The following is a 23,078-nucleotide window of genomic DNA, read 5'->3' on the forward strand; positions in this document are numbered from 1 at the left end:
TAGTCCCCACCAAGCGTCTAAATAGACGATTATAGACGATAACGGTCACATGAGTAGGCAGAGGGTTAATAAAGGAAAAATAATTATTTTTTTTTGCATAAGCCTTTTCTATATGCCCATTTAAGACTACAAATATTATTCCTTACAGCATATTAATAAAACCAGTAGAAGAGATGGAAGTTAATAATTCAGAAAATTGTAGATCAATTTTCATATACAAATTAATTTATTCCTAATCTTTCTTTGACCTAATTCTTATCAACATAATCTGCAAGAAAAAATGCCGATGTTAATGACAGTAAAAGGATTCTAATTAGATCATGAAGAAGAGAAAATTTACATATATTATATCTACGTCTCCATTCGCATATCTTCTACTATAGATTCACTTAATGTGTCACTATCACCACCTTCTCCTTCACACTTCATAGTCGTCCCTACTATCTTTGATCCCCTTCTCTATAATATACGTCTTCTGCCTCCTCTCTCTTACTCAATCACTCTTTCTTTATACTTTTAAGACTTCATAGAGTTCTAACCACGAAGTAGTATAATGTCCCACTACGTTGAAAAAAGTAAGGCCTGTTTTCCATTTCTCTTTTCGTGTGTTGTATTGGAGACACTAGTGCACTCTGTAGGAAAAAGCGCTGGGATATCTAAGCGCTGCAGCTCACGATTTGTGCCTACTCGTCTTGATACGAGCAGAAACGAACCATGCAGATTTAGTAATTTGTAATTGATGTAACTTGGATATTTGTAAAATTGCGGACATTTTAATATTTATTCAACCTTTACTGAACATTGCAACTAAATATTCCACATGAGATCAGCTCGCATGAGCACGAGGCATTGAACAATTAACCTGTTAACTTAGCAATTCGCCAAAAATTCGTATTGTTTCATCAGCAATTGTTACCCTGTGGGCAAAAAGCCATGTTCGTTCTAAAAATGTTTTAAGAATGTTTTTAGAACGTTTCATGTCTAGCAAATAATGTTCTGGAACATTATTTGAACTTCCATGTTCTTAAAATGTTCCAGAACATTATTTGGCGGACATGAAACGTTCTAAGAACGTCCTTAAAACGTTTTTAGAACGAACATGGTTTTCTGCCCACAGGGTAGGGTCGCTTCTTTCACGGTCTTCTTAAGTCTTCATCGTTCTCCAATTTTAAATCTTTCAATACCCAGATAGCACTAAAGTTTGCAGGAAGTTAACATAGATAAGTTCGGAAGTTAACATTGTTAACTTCCCACCCAGTCAGCACAAAAACTTGCAACAAACTTAAAACACTTCTTTCTTCGATGATGTTGGGGAATTATGTTTTTCCAAGAGTTAATATAATTCCTAACTCTTAATTTAATTCAGTGTAATTTTAGTGATTGACCAGTGCATTTTCACTTATTTGAATAAGTGCAGTATAGTTACTTATCACTGATTCAAATTAAAAGAGTAAAATTCCTGATTGTCACGGATGAAAATATGCAAAGTTTAAAAGGTATGCCAAATGGGTTACTATTATTGTGCTTCACCGTTTACGGTGCATCGTTTCAACTATGCGATGCGTCATGAAATTAACCGTTTTCCGCACCCTAACCCATTGTAATATTCTCAATAGTACAAATTGACTAAGTCACAACAACCTGTTGTGAAACGAGTTGATATTCATTACAGATAAATTCATATGTTTGAAATATCAATTTTTATTTTTTCCAAAACGAATACAAATTTCTATCCAAATAGCTTGTAAACTAAAGAATTTTTTTCAATGAATTAAAAATATACGTTTATTAACGTAGTGAATTTTTATCCATTACGAATGTCTCAATATAGTTGATACCTAACTTGGGCTACAAAATTTCAATTATAAATTCGACATGTACAGTATATACTTATAATCAGAAGTGAAACTATAATCTTATTATACTCCTATGGAAGTACATTATGTATTATGTACTGTTTTAATCGTGTGAACCTTTCCATCAAATGGGTACTATAATTACATAATAAAAAAGGGGACTCTAATTTTTATTAGAGCAAAGACAGTCATATATGTATTGTTTCTTGAACGACAATTATGGAAAGTTACGTGACGCATTTATACACATTTTGTAAATATATTACAATGGGATAAGTTTAAAAATTAAATTTTCCACCAATGTCGAATTAGACAAAATATTTATTTATGTATTTATAAATACAAATTTTTTTTATATAAATTAAAAAAAATTGTTAATAAAAAGAAAAGTTTTATTTATTTTTGTTTTACTGTAAATAATTTTTTCATGAAATGGAAACAACTCAAAGACTAGTATATCGATACTAAATGTCGAAAACGTCTATTAGAGTCTCATTATTTTCTCACTATTACTCTCCGCGCGAAACAAACGAGAAATGAGTGCGTGTGACAGGATTTGCAACGAATTCCGACCTCCTTTAATTTTTTTCCCCCTTTTCAATATAAATTAAAAATTGTAATCAACTTTATTTACTTTTATTCAGCAACTCCAAGGCTCTCTTTCAACATTCGCAATAAATATTTCATAATCTTTATTTTTTTTATAATAGTATATATCTAAATAATAACTACTGTGAGACTCGTAAAATATGAAGAATCTTCAATTCCAAAACGAAGAATATATAAAAAGGTATTTACAACGAATATAAAACTCAAGGTTCTAATAAATTAAAATGTCAAATACTAATATTGTTAAATTTCGTCATCCTTAGGATCTTCATAATTATATGTATATTAGTGTTCTGTTAAATTGATATATTGACTTTTCTATACAATTAAGATAAAAAAAAATAGGAGAAAAAATTAATTGAGCTGTGTTTAAAAACACGTCATTTAATGTTTAAGGAACTTGCCGAAAATTAATTTAAATTTTAAATTAATGAAAAATCATAAAAAATAATAGTCAATTAAAAGTTATACTAATATAATAATTATTTATAACTACAACGATGTACATACATAATTAGTTTTTTAAAATATTGCTAAGTAAAGAAAGTTACATCCCAGATAGCCATAATTAAAATTACTCAGCCAATTTTCACTTTATCGAATTGGCTTTGAAGGCGTTATCTTACTTTTTCTTCTATACAATTTTTGCTGAAAAAATTTGATGTAGCTTGAAGAGGAGAAGAGATTAATTAATAATTAGCAACAGCATTTCAGTGAAGTAATTATAAATATTTTATTTGAAAAGTTATCATCATATTCAAATAATAAGAAAATCTAAAATTCTTTGTATTTTATAGTGAATCCGGGATTAATCAGACATAATTTCGGATTTTTTAAATTGTAGTACTATAATCATTGATTTATTTTGAATAAAATATAATTTTACTTAAATGCGAATTTATAAACAGGCATTATTGTAATATGTATTTGATATTCATAGCAATTCCACAATAGAGCGGGTTTATAGGCACAAGTGCCCTTTAATGGAAGCTTGTAGGTCAAAATCAGACATTTCACACTTTGCAGTTAGTTGTTCGTGTTGTTTTTGAAGTAGCAATGATGTAGCTTGTTATGTCTTTTCTTTTGAGTGATCTGTAACGTCTTTTCATAGTATAAAATGCCACACAAAGCTCTCAGAAACGTAAAATTTTTCTATAAGAAATGCCCTAAATATTTTTCATTTCTAAAGGCGTTTTGTTCTTTTAATTGTTGGGTTCATCGTGACGGCTACGTTAAGATTGCGTTATGGCTCAGAAACTCGTAATCCACTTCATATTTTCCGTTGGCGTAATGTCGCGTGCGCGTTCTGAATGAAAGCGAATAAGAAAGCCATTTTCAGTGCTATACAGGAAATACCTACAACGGAGCGGAGGCGCGATCTGATTTCGAAGAACTCTTAAGAACAACCAGTAAACTGAGGTACCTTTTTTGGTATCCCTAATAGCCTAATAGCTACACCTATATACTCTTCTCTAGTTATATAAATAACACTAGTTTACAAAATTTAATACATTTTCTTACCTGCGGCATTTCACTGTCATTTCTTATTTGCCGATGAATCCAAATACGAAGTCAGATATTAAGAAAGTAGAACAGTTTTCGAGATACTAAATTTCAATTTTTTGAGTTTCGAAAAATGTGGGTTTACTAATTTCCGATTATCTCCGGATGTTTCGATTATTCGAATCAAACAAACTTTGTATGCCAATGATATATTTATATCAATTTCTAACAATTCATTATATATTACCATATAGTTATCGGGTAACCCTTTTTTCCCTTCTCTCCAATGAGTGTGACATAAGATGCTCGCCTAGCTCATTTACATATCTACTCGTTTTATAGTAGAAAATTTATTTATTTACACAGAGACTTTCAGAGGACCATAAATGGAAAATTTCGCAATATTCGAATTTACGAGAATTATGAGTAATTTTTTTCTTTTGCGTTATTGTGTTGAATTATAGAATTGTGAGCGATTAAATTGAGAGTAATAGGTTTGTAGTTAGGGGAAAAAAGGAAATGCAATTTTCTCGTAAATGAGACTGTGCAGGTGATATTTATCAGAAGGCACGTATAAAAGCAAGATCGATTTCTTTACATTGAGTTGCTGACATAGTCTTCGGTCTTTGGATATTCATTCAATCGAGGAATCTAATCGAACAGAAAGAAAGTCTACTTCTTAGTAGATAGTTCCATTCTTTCTAGTTTCTACTGTCCTTTTTTTTGCTCCGTCTGACCGTCCGCATCTACTTACAAGCAATAATTAGCCTTACTCTCTCTGGCATTCAGTCATTTTTCGGATTCCTTACGAATTAACGATCGATCTATTATATACGTACTGTAATTTCTTCATATATTTTTCAAACTTTTGCAATTCTTTGTCAATTTATGATTTTATTATCATTATTATTTTTAAGAAAGAAATTTTTTATTTTGTATAATGATGATATTAACATTAAGTTTTTTGTCAATTAAGTATTAATCCCTTAAATTTTCCTTTTTAAAAATCTACTATTTATAATATTTCAAATATTTACTAAAATTACTGAAAATCTTTACATTACGTGTAAGAGTGATTAGTGAGAAAAATTCTTAACATGAATAAAAGAAAACAACTCTATTTTATTATCACTTTTCGCCGACGTAACTTCTATAATTGTAAGACTGAACTCAAGTTTGTTATCTGATACTCACTGTATCAAATTCAACCGTCAGTAAATATTGTGAAGCAGTTTCTTTATTTCTGAGTATATATACTAAATTCAAAGAGAAAATGAGATTGACGAGAAGTATTATCACCTTCGGGGTACCTTTCCACTGAAATATAGTTTTTTTTTAAATTCTTAGTTATATTTTCGGATTACATAAAACAAAAATTGTGATTCTATAGGATAATACAGAAGAGAAATTAGCGATTGTCGATTGAATGGCGCATTTCTAATGGATAACTGCGCCCGATCAAAAGTATCTTATGTAACGATTTATTTGTTATAGTTCACATAGTGAAAAGTATCATTTGTGATATTTGTATATAAAAAATTATATCCTTAGTTTATAAAGTTTTCAGTTCAAATAATGCAAAAAAAATATTTATAATGAAGAAATATGAAATTTTTATGAAAATGAAATTGAAATATACAGAATTAATTCACAGATGAATAGAACAATTATTTCATAAGATTTTCCATAAGAATTGAACATTCAAAATAAATTGATGAAATATGCTTCTATCATCATTTCTTAATTTATGTATAAATATTACGTCAATTCTTATGGAAACTCTTTTAAAAATTTCTGTGAAAATAATTATTCAGGAACTATTCTGTTATACAGAATATTTCTATATGAAGTTCCGTCAGAATCATATATACATCACGTGTATAAAAACAATTAATTTTATATTTGTTTCACGCAATTCTAGAGAAATAATATTGTAGAATTAATTGACATTTGAATTCTATTAACAACCTGATTTTGTGGTAATTTAAATTTTATGCAACGTGATTTTCCATCGCGCAAAGGAAGGATACGATGTCGATATATGTGAAGCGTTCAAAGGTGGAAGAAAGATCGAGATTTTAGAAGAAAAAAAAAAACAAAGTTTGGTCACGGTCTGACAGATATCCGATTGGTCGACGGATAGTGACATTTTTGTTAGCATATATATATATATATGTAGCCAGTTCTTTTCGATAGAGCTCGCGCGTCAGCTGTTGACTACGAGGGAAAGTCAAGCCTTCCTTCACAAAACTTCAACACATTCGCTGATATACGCGTGCTTGTCTCTGAAAATGTGTAAGAACCTGTCCGCCTCTTTGCATTTATATGTATGTGTATATACATGTATGGCCAAGAGGAGCTGGAAAAGACAGTATTAATCTATGTTATATATGTATATATAAACGAACATAGCTCCTCTTGACCACAGGTCGACGATCTCTACTTTCGAGTAACGTTTATCCTAATAATATAAATTGTTGACATTGAAAAAGTTTCCTTTTATCTTCCACCAATTTCAGTAGAATGCAGAACATCGACTGAGCGCACTATTTACATAAGGATATTGTGTCCGTACCCTAAAGTTAACTTCTGAATTTATTAACGCTACTCAACCCTGAAATATATTCGATTCCAACCTAACATTACTGTTCTTTAACAAATGGTTTGTTACCAATGCTCAACTTCATAAAGACTTGAAAATTCCCACCATACGGACATATGGTCGTGATTTGGTTCTTAAACTGTTTAATCAAATTGAAAATCATGAAAACAAGATTCTTCAAAATATATTAAAATACAATCCTATAGACTGCCGTCCTCAACGTCGGCGCCCTTCAATATTCGATATCAACGGTGAAAATGCTAAAGCATCAACCTAAATATGTATTAGAGATCAAAAGCATTACTGTTCTTTTTTTCTGTATCCGATTCATTACCCCAATTGAAAAAAAGTCGAATAGAAATGCTGAAATTTATTACCACTAAAAATCTGAGTGAAAATTTTCAATATAGCATATCGAATTGCTACAACTCTTCCTGTAACTGTTGCTTTGGCAGAAAAAAATCAACACTGACTGATCTAACAAAAATTTTATTTATATCCGAATTCGTTTGCAGCCCCGGTATTCCTTAAATTGTACGTCCCATATAAATGCTATTTTACTACCAGGTACCACGCTGATCGTAATTGGAATTACTTTGACTTTTCTGCCTGCGCTCATAATTGAAAGGTTTCAATTAGCTGAATAACCAATTGATCAACATGGCACTTAATAATCCAAAGAGTGTATGTCAGTTTATGAATCGATCTCTCGATTAATAGATTAGTCAGAAAGTCTGGAGCATTCGATTAATTTCAATCAATATTTTAGTTACGTGGCGCAGACTATATATTTCATGCTGTTTGATATAATTGGATCGATTAGCCAAATAATCGAAAACTGTAAAGAGCGGATCACTCTATAATTGACAATGCGATAGTTGAGCAGTAGTTGGCTAGATCAATTGCATGGTCCACTCGATTTTCTCATAAATTACTCTCAAGTTTGCAATGTTGCCTTCTTTAAATTGCTCAATGCTGACTGCTTTGTCATCATTCATTCAGAAACGTTTATTTTATCCACGATCAAAACCAAAGGAAATCGAAAGGCGCGCGCAAGATTCGAAATCCATAAAACAGGTTCTTGATTATTATTGAAAATTTTTATACAATTTATATAATAAGATCTACTAAAAAAATAAACAATATTGACTGCAAAAGTACACATCATTTATTGTATTGCATAAATTATCATAAACTTGTCATATATCTAAAAATTTTAAACACTATATGGAAATGACTGCAAGCTTAGTTGCATGTATACATATAACACGTAATATATATCTTCATTCTCGCATACATAAAAGTACATTATATTTAACCGGATAATAAAGTTATAATAGCCTTAGGAATCTTAAGGTAAACTTATTTGGTGCCACCTATTATATATTTCTCTATATACTCTCTATTTCTCTGAGAATTGAATTTCATTTTCTATTCATTCTTTTTTTTCAATTTTTCATTCATTCAATCATTCATTCATATTCACTGATTTCCACTTTATTGTATATGAGGGATTTCAGAACGATTAGAGAAAAATTTTTTACACCTTGATCACTTCACCTAAAATCTCTCTCCCTACAGAACTTAAAATCGCAGAAATATTGCCAAATCGTTTTCTTATTTCTTCACATTCTATAAATTCTGCTGAATAAATTATTAACTTGATTCAAAGGATGAGGCACATGAATATTCCCCAAAACCTACCTTGTCATAAATTTAATTTAAGGAAAACTTATTTTACATAAAACTCATTCTTTATATAAATTTCGTTTGAAATAATTTTTACCGTTAGTATAAAAGCAGATATATAATATCTATTTCAAGTAAACTTTATATGTCAAATTTGACATAAAGTTTACTTGACATAAAAAATTTAACGTTATTAAAAAGTTGGTTTATTTTTTAATTGAAAAATAAAATTTCATGCTTATAGTTTGTACAAATTACATACTTAATTTTGAAATATCCGCTGTATAACACTTTGAAAGGATTAAATTGTTGAAAATTGTCGCGTGGGTGGTAAAATAATTTTGTCCTTAAGTGTACACGATTATTCTAATATTCTCGTAAACGATTTCATACCGTCTTTTTGACATTGCAAAAAAAGGAGATAAGGTCTTAGTAAAATTATTAAATAAGTCTGATAAAGAAAACAAAATAATAGCTAAATTTCTACAAGTCTATAAGGAACCATATGAAATTAAAAAATTTATTTAAAAAGGAACTTACATCATATGGAACAATAATTCTGGATTGGAAAAAGGAATATATCATAATCAGGACTTAAAAAGATATTAATACAAAAAGAGTATCAAGACGCAATACAAATCATTTATGTTTATAGGTCGCTTGGTCACAAGTGGTAAGTATCTTGAAATGACGGTCCTACTATTAACAGTCAGTTTTAAATTATCGCAGAACAATATTTCTATGTCTTTTGATATCAAGGAATACGAATATGATAATAAAACCCCCGTGTAACAAGTTTCAAGAAAATCTAACAATTTTTTTTTATATACTCGTTTGTAAAAGTGGAACGCCATTTCATGAGTTTTGCCACTTTTGCGGCCAGGCCAGGCAGCTCTTTCAAAAACGGCCCAACCGATTTAGTATTAATAAATCATTTTTATTAGTGTATAAAAGAAAGACTTAAAAAATATTAAACCTGCATATTATTTGTACATATTTTCTTGTAAAATTGTCTATTACAACAATATGTAATTTTCTATAAATGGTGACATATGAATGTCATTTTTGAAAGGGAAAAGGTATTTTAAAGCGAAATTTCGGAAAAAATATCGGCTTAATACAACGAAAATAATTGAGATAGTAGTTCAACAAGTAGATAGATAAGTAGTCAGTCCAGACAGTCGTGATTTTGCAGTCGCTGAAAAAAGAGGCGCGACCGGTGATTGTAGGCGGATTTCTCTCTCGTCGTCGTACTCTATGTGATCAAGTTATGTAAATTATTACACTTGCACAGTGGCTAAATGCAAAGCAAATTTTTTTCAATATTCCATATCTCTCACAATAAATTCTTTACGAATATTTAATAAGCAAAATATTATGGATATATTTCTCTTTCAGACTCTCATTGATCTTCCAAACAATATAGACTTCATCCAAAATAAATTTATACGTTTAGATTTGCTTTAAAAAATTATTTGTAGAGTGATTTTCACGTGAAAATTTTTCCCTGGGATTTACAAGGGATCAGAAAAAATTTTCTGAAGTAGAAATACAATATATCCGGATAGCGTTAAATTTTTAAATCAAAGGGACCGGAAAAAATATCCGATTTTGGTGGTAAATCCGATTTATGTGAGTTCTACTGACAAATCAATGAAAATTTGATGTAACTTTCTAAAAACTTCGTGAAACCTTTTGGATACTTTATAGGACTTTCTAAAAATTTGATGAAATATTCTAAAAACTTCAAAGAAAATTCTATAAACTTCATCGAGTAATTAAAGAACTTCAAAGAAATTTTTTTAAACTTTCTAGAAATTTTATATTATGTTTTCCCCATAAAATTCATGATGCATATTCGTAAGCGAATTTAAAAAAAAAGTTCTGACCAAGAAAAAAGTGTATTCCTAATCCCTTTTTTCAGTGCTTGAGAAGTAGAATACTATCCCTTAATCTCGAGCTCGAGATCTTCAAAAGGTCAGACTTTTCGGCCTTGGAGTCGGATGGTCTGGCTTGCGATTTGCAGTCATACACGACCATATGCAAATTACGTGTATAGAACAATGCCTTCGCCTCTGGAATCGCCATCTTGGAATACCTTAAAGGATATCGACTCTATACATGAAGCTTGTAATTTTTTTTCTGTACTTTGTCTTTATTGTATTTATCGCACCGTCTACAATAATCCTTGTTTTTATTTCTCTTCTTCATTTTTTTTTTAAACATATTCATTTCTCTTTCGTCGAGATAATACTGTCATGCGTACGCAATTCGCGTAGGAAATGCGTTTTTTAAAACTGTGTGTTGCTTTTGCCCAAAGTGAAAGCAACGCAGAATTGCATTAAGCGATCTGGTTCGTGCCTCTAAATCGGTTGATTCCCACGATGTGCTCTTCACGTAAATATGTCTATGTTGAGATTTTACCTGAGACATGAGATTCAATCGATTACAATCAAACCACGTACTCTTCTTCGTTTTCAATGCTTGAGTATCGAGATCGAAAAATGGAATTGTTTTATAAGCGCGAGACTATTGAAAATTATATAAAAAAGACATTTCACTTTTTCCACCTTACAAATTTTTTTTTGTCTTCTCACTAAAAATAATAATGTTTTAAAAAATAATTCTATAAATATCAAAAAGAATGTATATCTTTTATGGTGGTATAGATTAGACTCTGATATGGAAATGTTATATTGGCATGAGGAAGGCCTGAAGCGACTTTTCTGTAATACCCTTCTAAAAATAATCGATTGAATTCGATTCAGAAAATTTTTTATAATCAATCAACTTCTTCAAATGTGAAATTTAATTTGATAATTCAGCATTAAATATTGACATGATGTAATATCAGATTCATATCTTTATATTAAGATGGCGTTTGTACCGCTTATTGGATCCAATAAAAACCTATTCAAAACTCAATGTCCTTATGTCAAATACCATATAGAAACTGTTTGGAGAAAAGTACCCTGATTTAGATAAATTCAAAATTCTATTGGATTCTATCGATTAATTTGCCGAAATGCAATTGTCGGAAATGAACGCACGCGATTTAAATCGATTCAAAACGTAATTGATCGTAACTTGATTCCGGCAGAGTAGTAGTCTCGAATTTAATACAAAACTTCGATCGACGAGAAACCGTCGCTGAAGTCGTGTATTGCCACGAAAGGGAATTAACTCACTCGATCGATCGTTTAGAAAGTGCGGGATGCGCTCAATCCGTTGCTATTGGTATATATATATAATATATACATCGAGAGTGAATCGTGATATCCACCGGCTTTTTATCCTCATCTAAATAGTTGATGCTAGTTCCCCGCCCCCATAGTTTCGAATTGATGATATAACGGATGGGACTTAAGCTGTAACAATTCATTAATAATAAATGCTTCTAAACTAATTTCATCATATTCCTTAAACTCAGATCATTACCTTTTAACGAAATCATCAGTTTTCATCAATTTCTCACCAAAAATTATCATATTTTTACATATAATCTTACGACTTACTTTGAAAAAGATGCCTGAACGAATTATTACAAAATGATACACATTAGAAGTTGAAATTTATCGTATAATAATCTATTCATAATTCAATGATGATTTATTTGCTAAATGAAACGTTTTGTCAAATTTAAGTTTGTAAAAATGACATCGATTTATAAGCGCTCAGGAAGATTGACGAGCCCAGATGATGACCACAGGTCTGGAGTTCAATAAACCGTGCTGAAACCCTAAATAATTAGATTCTTTTGAAAAGGAAAGAAAAGATGATTTTCCAAATATTGTGACAGGATAATCGTTGAATCATAAGTCGAATTTGAAATCGAGCAGAGTAACAATACTTGTAAAAAATTTTGTATGGGAACACTGAGAAAACAATATGTTTGATTCAAACATAATATGTTTAACCCAAACTTAAAATAGCTTTGTTATACAGTCAAACATATTTATGTTTAAATTAAATATATTCTCTGGTTGATTCAATGTGAAAATATATTTAATTTAAACATAAATTATGGTTGATTTCAATTTATTCATAATAAATTTTTATGTTTAAATCAAACATAAAAATTTTAAACATATTTTCAGTTTAAGCCAAACAGAAAATATGTTTGAATCAAACAAATAATAATTTTAAGCCAAAGTAGAAAATATTTTCTATATATTAAAATTAAACATAAAAACTATGTTGGGTTAAACAAAAACTTTTAAACTGATCTTTATATTTGAAACAAATAATTCTTTTTCTCAGTGAAGATGATGATGATGATGACCTGCTGGTTCCAAAATCAGAACTAATAATTTTTACAAAATTATTTATTTTTTATCAGTAAAAGTTTGTTGTTGATGTTTCGAAGCAGTAGTGCGTAGTGACCTTAAAATCGTCAATAATATAATAATAATAAGTGTAAAATTAAAGAAGTTGAAAAAGAGAGAAACGGAGAAAAGAAAATTGTCTTTCGCTTTCTCAGCATAGTTAGTCGACGATATTATTGAGAATCTATTTGAAATTACGGGTATTCGCACCGCGTAACAAGAAGCAATATATTCACGAAGGCTTTCTCTAAGCGCATCTGACAATGAGTTACGAGGGGAGAGGCGATGAGGTTGTAGCCTTAACCGAGCTGTATTTCCCTGCAAAGATCTGGGTCGCAATCGGCAACGTTATGTGTACATGTATGCATATGTACGCAAGGGCGTTCAGAGGTGAAAATGCAGATTTATTTTCACCTTCTACTCTCCCTCGCTCATTAAACAGAATTTCATTACCCATTTTCCAAATCTATTAAGTTTTAGAATAATTTTATCAATTATCTTTGATTATATTTCTACTCGTGCTGTTAGTTTATAACGATTTCAGTATTATGCATTCCGCGAAGAAATTGACCTATTAAGCTAGGGCTCTGAGCAGCCCCTCATCAATTTTTCTAGTTTCCGTAAAATAGAAATGATCTGCTTTTAGAATTAATAGATTTGATATTATAATATAAAAAATATTCATAGTCTCCATTCGAATAAAGTGCAATAACACAGTAAAAACCTGGGCTCATTTTGATCTGCAGCAAAAATGGGCCAATGCTAAAAGACATAGAACGTGGCGCCACTTGACTCATTTTTGCTGCGGATCAAAATGATCCTGCTGGCAGAATCATTTTGAGCCCGGGTTTTTACTATGAAATAAGTTTCTTGTTAGAAAAGAACTGTGAACTATTAAATTCACAATTAACACGGAACATATTTTAAAAAGTATGTTATAAACATATGAAGCACCTGTATCTAATTAAAATGTATATATAAGGATCCATTATATAAAATGGAAAGCATTAGAAAATGAAGAAATTCTTAACTATACTTATATTTATTCACAAATATTGTTGTAGATACAATGAAAAAACCTAGGTTAAATTACGATTCACATTATCTTTGCAGATGAAAATTTTCATTTCGGTTCGAAGTATCACACGCCTGGATTTGCATCCAATAGCTTCGAAATATTTTCGAGATTAATTTTATTTAACTATTTAAGAAATTATTTATGTAAAGAATAAAAATTAAAATAAATAAAAGAAATAATTATTTATAGAAAAGATCCTATCAATTTATACTGATTACTTGTTACTGATGAGAACTTGATAATTCCATCCTTTTAAAGTGAAATGACAACTGTCAATTATGAATCATCTTAGTTATTACTTCATAACGCCTCCTAAAATGCGTGGTGGGATCTTTTAATGAATTTCTCGTAAAGGATTTCACCATTACAAACACTATACTTTATATGCACTTTTTCTTAATCTAACTCTGATTTAAAGTATATAATGATAACGAATAAGATAATTTTTATACAGTGATGTTATATATTAACAGTACTAAACAATTCTCATTAGGATTTGATTAATGAAATCAATATGTAAATAGGGATTATTTTCGCATAAGATGACATAGTCTATAGCGTCAATTAAATTCAATAGATTGATCGAAGGTCGTGACCCACACGTTACCCCCACATGCGTCTTATAGAAATCACGGTAATGTGTGATCCTATACATGCCTCTTTATCAAAAACAATAAGCCATACTGCACCTACGCAACATGACTACCAGATTCACATAGCAATGACATTAATAATTTTAACATGTCTTAAATTCTCCATAAATCAGTTTATCACCATAAGATGAAGAACGATACATTACGAATGAGTATTGATTATTTTTTCTGATGCATATTATATTTATTATAATATTATGGAAAAATCAAAGCCTTGAATACTTGGATGAGTTCTTCTTGACGTAGAAACTTTTAACACTAGACACAGAGATTCTTCTAAGTTCAACTTGAGTATAAAATTGGGCAGAGTAACAGTAATTTTACAAAATTTCGTATATGAAGTTGACGTGCACCAAAATCGAATTGGCAGTGATTGAAGCTCAATTCGGTTTCGCGTCTAAACCGAATTGAGACTTACGGTTTACGTTTATTGATTCGAGTTGGTTTCATAAATGAAAAAGTGATTGATCTTAAGTGTAAAAATGCCGATTACGAATAGCAAATATAGAATTTTGTTAAATTGGCAAAATGAATATATTAATAATAATCTTATATAAAGAAAAATATTCTAGTTTTAAGATGACAATTTGAAACTATTAGAATGTTTATTATATTAAATATAATTTATCTATTTTTTATATTGAATTTACTGAAAACTTTTAAATATTTTATTTACAGGAGGAAAGAGTTGATCATCCTAAAGCCATGAACCTCGCGCTGCATGGATTTTTGCTTCACGGTAAGATCTTTTAAATCTTTTTTCATTTTTTTCAAACAGTTGAATTGTGATTTTGGTCGTTAAATTTTACTATTGAAAATTTCGATATAATGCCATTGACAATGCAACGGATGCGAAAAAAGATAATGTATTGAGGAGGACTTTTCTTTTTTTTTTTTGTTTGTTTAAATGATAAATAATCAGCGATTGTTAATTAATCCAAGTTAACATCCGCTGGGTGTAACGAAGCGAAGGAGCACGTATACTCGAATCTGGAAACTGTGTTTTCATGTCAAAACTCAGGTGTTTCCCGACGTGAATGTAAACACTTTATGTATGGCGGAATTGCAAATAAATCAAAAGGGGAATCGGATGCTTGTTTTATACCAAGTTCACACTTACACGCGCCTTAAAGTCATTCTTGCAATCATTAATCTCTAGATTACGTTACAAGTTTCATGAAAGCATTGAAATTTATTTGACATTGTTTTTAACTTTTATTATGTAAGTCTGTAAGTATTAGTTTCCACTATATGGATGTTGTTCTTTGTTTAGATTTTTTATACTTTAATAATTTTTACTTTTATTATCAAAATATGTTTTTACTAAAAACAAATCAAAGACGTAATTCTAAAAAGTGAATTTCGGGAAGAACTTTTGATTTTCAATCGATGATGTCACAATGCACTTAAATTTAATGTGTAATCATTAAAATTGAATGTAATTTTGACATTTATTTTTAAGGATCACAATGTGAATACATAAATGCTCTATTCTTTATGTAATGCGGTCTTCACACGTGGGACGAATCATTGACGTTTCCTATAATTAAACCTCACCAATTGACTTTGCAGACGCGTGGATGGCGCGTCTTTCATTTACCGCTCAAAATTCATCTCGCGACTTTATTAGCCTGGAAAGTGTTGAAGAGGATTGAGTGAAAAGTAAGAGAAATAGGTAGTAGATGCTAGAGTAAGATGGATTTTAATTGAAAATCGGCAGGGTGAAAGGTGAATTGGATGGGAGGAAAAAGATAAAGAGGATTCTCGAACCCAAAAATTAATTATTATTATATTGTTGAACATTTCAAATACACAAAAATTTTGCTTAGGATCGTATAAACTTTGTAAATTTAATTTATAAAAATATATGACATGCATAAAATGTAGTAGACTTTGTAAATTGCTTATCTTTGCACGTTATACATAAACACCTTCTTTGTGTTTCATAAAGTAACGTCTTATAGTATAGTTGTATTTCTTGTGACTCCTAATAAAGTTTCTATCAAGTACCTAGCACGATATGTGGCATATTGCAGAATTAGGATCTATGATCGCCTTGCAACACTTCAGCTCAAATAATGTTATCCCAATGATGTACATATATATGCGATTAACAATTATTTTCCATGTGTTAATATTTCAACTCTCGTTCACTTGACTTGTGAAATAATCGTAATTTATAAATTTTCCTCACAGTCGCAAGGCTCTTAATTACACACTACTTGTAATCCCATTTTGCTATTGGCATTTCGAGTAGCTATTAATTATTCATACTCACGACGCGAATAGCTTTCTATTAAAGACATCAACGCGTGCTGCTGACTGGGAGCAATAATTGTATTTAGACTGATGGAATATATGTAAAAGCAAATATGGGTCCAGAAAACAAAATAAAGAATAGAGAGAGAGAGATAAGTAAATACGTATGGCAAGAATACTGTTTATAGTTGCATTCTCGACAAACTTATAAACAAGTATGAGAAAATATGCAAACCAGACAATCGTGACTCAGTGTGAATACAATCGATTATGAAGTATGAGGGCGTCTAGTCGCATAGACAGATTCAGTGATGACACACAAGACATGCGGACATGACAGCTTTAGCATGTAAAATTTCCTAATGTAATTGAAAAGACAGAAATGTAATTTGTTTTCAGAGAGTAGCACAATTGTCGAGACCCATAAACAAAATTCAGCATACAATTTTCATATCAATCTTCATTATCGGTTTAATATTTTTATAATTTTAACATTACGAAATCTAGATGAGCCTTAATTAATTATCGTCAAATTTAGAATATAAACTAAATTATCCCATTAATTACGAATCCGAGGTTTACTTGATACTCGGATGTTCAGAAAATTTCTTGTGCTGCGTAGGATGCCAATAATACTGCTTTTGTATGGACTTAATAGAAAAATAATTTAAATCACTATATATCTACCTTCTTTATTATTATAAATGTTATACTTATTATTTTATGGTTATCATCAGTAAACATATATGTAACATGAAATTCCAAAGGTATCACTGACATTTAAATTTCACGCACATTGAAAAAGAATAAGTTCTAACTGGTGCGTAACCGCAAAATTACTATATAGAGTCTAAAAAGCGTTTTATATTCGTAGAGCAAATAAGTTATCTCTATTAAATTTCAATTTATGTAAGATAAACCGGAAAATTGATTAAATAAGAGTGCATGACAAGGCGAATGGACGTAAATGTGATCTACGGCAAACCACAAATATAACGAAAGTTTTTATGAAATAACAGAGATTATATTTAAAAAATCGATATTTTCAATTTTTTGGTGATTCAGATACAAAAAAAAGATGCTCTTTTTTAGTGCAATAAACAGCAGATTTCTAGCTTTGTTATTTATTCTATAGATAAACTTCAAAAGGAACACAATAATTTAATTAATTTAATAATTAATAAAAATAATAAAGAAATAATATAATTTTTTTACAATTCTACATTGAAAAATATGATGTAATTAGATAAATTTTTAACGAAACGAAGAATGTTCAGTAGCATTTGCGCATTACTACAAGCATTCCGGAAGTGAGTATTCAAGTAGGCTGGGTCAAAGTACTGTAGAAAACAAAGAAGGCGAAATTCTAGTCTAAAGATACGGAAGTTAAAGCGAACAAGTAGAAACAAAGCTGGAAGCAGAAATTATAAATTAAACGCTTCCTAATATGAAACTTGAGTGGTCTAGAGTTTTGTCATCATGAAGAATATATTTCAACTTAGTAATAATTTAATGAAAAGAAATTAAAAATGCAATTTTGCAAAAATAATTCATTTTATTTCATTTATAGTTACACATCTTCATGTTTTTACGAATCGTATATTAAACTGCATTTAATTAAAGAGATCTTTTTACACATCTCACTACATTTACAAATTAATTTGTTTTAATGAGTGGATCTACAATTGATATGTTCAAATTAGGTGAAAATTTCGTCAGCGATCCTATAGAAAATAAATCTCTTTAAATCTCACTCTTGAGAAAGGTCTAGCAATTCTTAAGAAGATAATGTAATCTTTGCTGCTTCTATAATTGCACTAAAGCATTTATATTTAATTATTGACAAGATAAAAACCATATCATCTTCCCAGCAATTAACAAAAAAAGGCAAACACATAAAGAAGTGAGTTAATGAAAGTTTATTCAGACCCGCGTATTTAAGATGTTTCATTAAGATATAAATTACACCAGTAGAAATTTAAATGAAGGCAAACAAAGTTATATCATTAGTGATTTGATTTCAAACTTCAATCAATTCATGCGTGTCCCTAATGAATTATTGAGAGAAGTGATTTCTTTAAATTAGTTTTCAGACAAATATCAATCAGATATTCTGAATTGGGTGTCATGCTTTGAATACAGCAGAACAGAGAATGATAATTATAATAATTTTAAAGAAAAATTTATTAATCTTTAATGGAATGAAGAAATTTGTTTTAAAATTAGCACACATTTACAATTTTGTAGTTATAATCCAAATGGTAAATTATTAATATCGGCATACGCGATTAAAATTATAAATAAAGCCAAAGATTTAATTCCACCACCTTCAGAAAATGAAATTATTATAAACTAAAGAAGATATGCAAATAGCTATTATTGTTAGAGGTATTAAAGATATAAATAATTTATTAGATTTATTAGAAAACTTTGATCAGGCTGGTCCAGTTAATTCACTAAGAAATTTTTTTATCGAAAGTCTGGAGTTTTTCAAAATAATCCAAGAAATAATTCTGATAATTATAATAACCAACGAGGCTATCACCCATACAGCAATTAATATGGAATTCTATTTATAAAAGTAATTTTTTATATTAATTAAATAGAAATACCTGTGAATTAACTATGTGGCATATTTCATTTCTAAAAATTTTTCTTATTTATTATTTAAAAAATGATTGGAAAAGAAAATCAATTATTAAAGAAAGTATATATATGTAATTATAAAATAGGAAAAATAATTGAAAAGGCAATAACTGAAATAAGGGGATAATTAATTATCGTTAATTATTTATTACAGTTTTAACCATCTTGAAGGATATATAATTTTACGATATTGTGGTTAAGAAAATGATTCTTACGTGACAATGAATTTTGCATAAAAATAAAGAGCCAACCACATACCTTTAAAGTATAAAGGTACTCACTTGTATTATATAACATTTATGATGGAGAAAGAGTCACACAAATACAAACGTAGAAAGTAAGACGGGAAATCTAGATTATTGATGTGTATATATATACAATATATGTGAAAGCACCTAATCCGATTGTGAAGTGTTTAAAGCTGTGTTAGGAGATAAATCGAGGGCGGAACAAATTTTATATAAGATCTCGATTCGTGTCTCCCTTGTTAAAATAGTATATAAGACAAAGTGAAATTTGGAGTTATACAAACGATGAGTAATTTTAAAAATTTATAAATTTGCAATAAAATTACTTATTTATATTTATATCAAAAATGAAAAAGAACAATTTAACACTACACTCGTTAAATATAACGAGTTCTATGTATTGTAAATTTATATTTGTACTGAAATTTTTCCATGTTTGGTATCCAATTTCTAATGAAACATAAACTTCATTATAAATTCAAGAAAAAGTCTATTGAGACACGTGGTTGTATATTAGTAATGTGTACATTGTTGGCCAAGTAATAGTTAAATTCATATTAGAAGAAAAGTTTGATGTATTGATTATTATAGTAATTAATAATAAAGATATATTTTTTTGTTATGTGGTGTGACAAAATTATATTGAGAATACGATTGATTAAATAAAATTATAAATCGATTTGAATTTGTAGATTTTGTATTAACTACAAGCTTATTATTAAGAACCGATTTAAATATTGTCTTAACGAAAACACCCCTAACAGCAACGGACATTTCAGAATATCCTATGGAGGTCCTATCCGTATCCGGAAATTTAGATATCTTTAGGATTCCCTCAGGATATCTATGCATATCCTAATTTTCGGCTATCTCAAGGACATCCATAGGATATTTTGAATATGCTGTTAGGGACTGCAACTTAATTAATGATAGTGAATAAAAGTATCCGTCACGTTAATCATAAAATATTACGAAATCGGGAATTGCCAAATTTTAGAAAAACAAAAGGAACGCAAAAAATCACTAGCTTCAGATGTAGACTTGAAATAGATCTGAAATGAACCGTACAATGTGCATACCGCAAGACTTTTTTAGTACGACTAAACCCAAAATGTGCTTAGGTGCTCTAAGTACCATTTCCCTTTCCCTTGAATTTCACTTTAACTTATCTGCTATATATATGAAAATAACTTATTATCGTTGTAATTTCAACAGATTGAATGATTACAAATTATTTAAAAAGATGTGAACATAAAGACATTACTCTCTTGAGTAATATGTTAATGATGAGTGACAGGAGATTTGTTTCTGAAAGGCAATAAAATTCAGGATCGATGAACTTGAAGAAAAAGATGTGATCCACTTGACACTGAAATATATTATATGGATTGACGTGAATGTCAGTGTGAGTTTTAATCGTGTTAGTTCATATATGCAACCCACATGCACGCAATAGGAACGTAAGTGTAAAGAAGTTTGCGGATTGAAGGCGTTTCATTGACCACAGGTAATGAATGAACAAAGAATAAAGGCGTCACTCAGAATAATGCCGCGATAACACTACGACTTCAGGATCATTCTTTAATGTATATATATAGGTATAGAAGTGAATCTAATGACTCGCATTAGCACGTGGCATGTGTAATTATAACGTTAAAGTACTTCAAAGGACAATTAGATTTATTTATTCTTATACATTATGAAATTTTGAAAGGTACTTAATTTCATTCCAGCAACGATTTAGAAAAGTTGAAAATAGTATTAATCAAGTGCATTTATACAAAAATTCTTTTCATACTTTGATTTAGAGTGAGAACATTTTTATTTTTGAAAACTGACTAATCGATTAAGTAGATGTATGGATGTTTTCACTTGAATTTCCTGATAATTTTCTTAAAACTTTGTGAAAATGTTTACGTATTACTTACTCAGACAACGCTGATTGAAAACGCATTAAGCTTGAAAATGACTTTCTAAAGAAAGGAATTGTAGATTTGTTAAAAAAATTCACGTAATTTCAGAAACACATAGTTTGCCAACTTAATAATATATCGTAAGACTTTGTTGAACCGGAACTATGTGTAGTATTATCTTGTTATGATTAACGTCCTTGTGTGAGTATAGACAAGGACGTCATGAATAACTGCTGAAATAATCGAAAAAAAAATTACTGAAACATTGCAGCTTAACTTTTAAGTTAGAATTTCAGCTTCTGAAAACTGGAAATTCAAGTTTCTGATAATTTAGGCTTATTTCCGAGTTAATGCCATTTATAAAAAATGCAACTAGTTATATCCTCAGTTGAGTGGAAAGAACGAGTAAGCATGTGAAAGGTGCCTATGACACGTGGGCGTTATTCATTGACTTTATTTTCTTTTAACGAGTGGCTCGTTCTGCAACTGACCACTTCTTAAGTTGAACGTAGTACAAATTTTACTGCACTACTTAATAAGAAAACGACTAGTTATTTAAAGAACAAGACTCACTTGTACATAAATACAGATTCAAATACGCAAATCAGTGTGTAACAACTATAAATTCGTAAATATGCTTCTTAAAATTCAAACACAAAAAGTTTGAAAGGACATGTCGATTTTATATTGCCTTTTTATTTTGAAATAATTTATTTCATGCTTGTTGCTAGCCGTTAAATGCTGCAGTTAAAGATAGGGAAAATGCTAAATTTAAGTGCTTGTAAAATGAAGGTTATTTTTAAAAAATTGTACGTGTTTACGATTTTTGAAGATTTACGATTATGTGTGTATTACTTTTCATAGTGGATTGGATTATAATAGCAAACTTCATCTGGTAATAGTTGAAAGGAATAATACAGTTTATAAGGTAACTTGCACAAAAAAGAGATTTTTTTCAAGAAAATATATACGATTCAATTAATTATATTCTAAAATTTAAAAATTAAAATGAATAATAGATAATAAATAACCTACGACATTTTGTAATTATTTACAGAAAAAATAACTGATGAGTAATTTGTCACATTAATAATCTCTGAATTTTATGAAATCCATAGTTCACGAAATAATTATAAATATGTGAGTTGGAGGAGATGCCTACACGCAATAAAATTATCGCCTTCCTACTTTAAATCAAATATTCTATCTTAGGTCTTTATTTTTTTGTGATCATGATCTTATAGGGCATTTACATTTTGACGGATTAGCTGCGATATGGAAGTGATAAATGTAGCGCGTAGGAATAATATCAAAGAAAGTACTATAATATGGTAGATGGTAACACTCGGAGAAATAATAATAGAAGGTTTCCGTTTCCTGCGGCGGCTCTCGAATAGCAATGACTTGGCTCAAACTATCTAGCATATGAAATAAAAGGTGAAGACAAGATGGAATCTTTGAAGGATCTTCCCATGGCTACTTAGAGGTTTTAATAAATTCTATTTAATTCCAGTAAAAAAAACTAATTCAGATGAATTGAAATGAATTAACTTTTTTGGCAAGATCAATTCAAATATGTCTTTTGCCTTCTGATTGTAGCCAACGCAAAAGATTTGTATATAAAAGGCAAGAAGAATCTACGGAAGTCAGTTATTCTATTTACCATCTTGCAAAATTCTTGTCATTAAAAATATTAC

The 23,078-nt window shown here is 29.7% G+C and overlaps 1 protein-coding gene across 1 annotated transcript in view; it reads left to right on the plus strand.

The window, feature by feature from the left end:
• LOC127288355 (uncharacterized) overlaps window positions 1–23,078 on the plus strand; it is a 49,026-nt gene that overhangs the window by 2,046 nt on the left and 23,902 nt on the right. Inside the window, exon 2 of the mRNA XM_051315762.1 lies at window positions 14,994–15,054. Within this exon, the coding sequence (XP_051171719.1) occupies window positions 15,021–15,054 (34 nt within the window). The 5' untranslated portion in view covers window positions 14,994–15,020. The remainder of the gene's footprint in view (window positions 1–14,993; window positions 15,055–23,078) is intronic.

Source organism: Leptopilina boulardi, unplaced genomic scaffold (genome assembly GCF_019393585.1).
Source record: "Leptopilina boulardi isolate dan_hultmark-lab unplaced genomic scaffold, ZJU_Lbou_2.1 LbouV2_123, whole genome shotgun sequence".
NCBI classification, from domain to species: Eukaryota; Metazoa; Arthropoda; class Insecta; order Hymenoptera; family Figitidae; genus Leptopilina; species Leptopilina boulardi.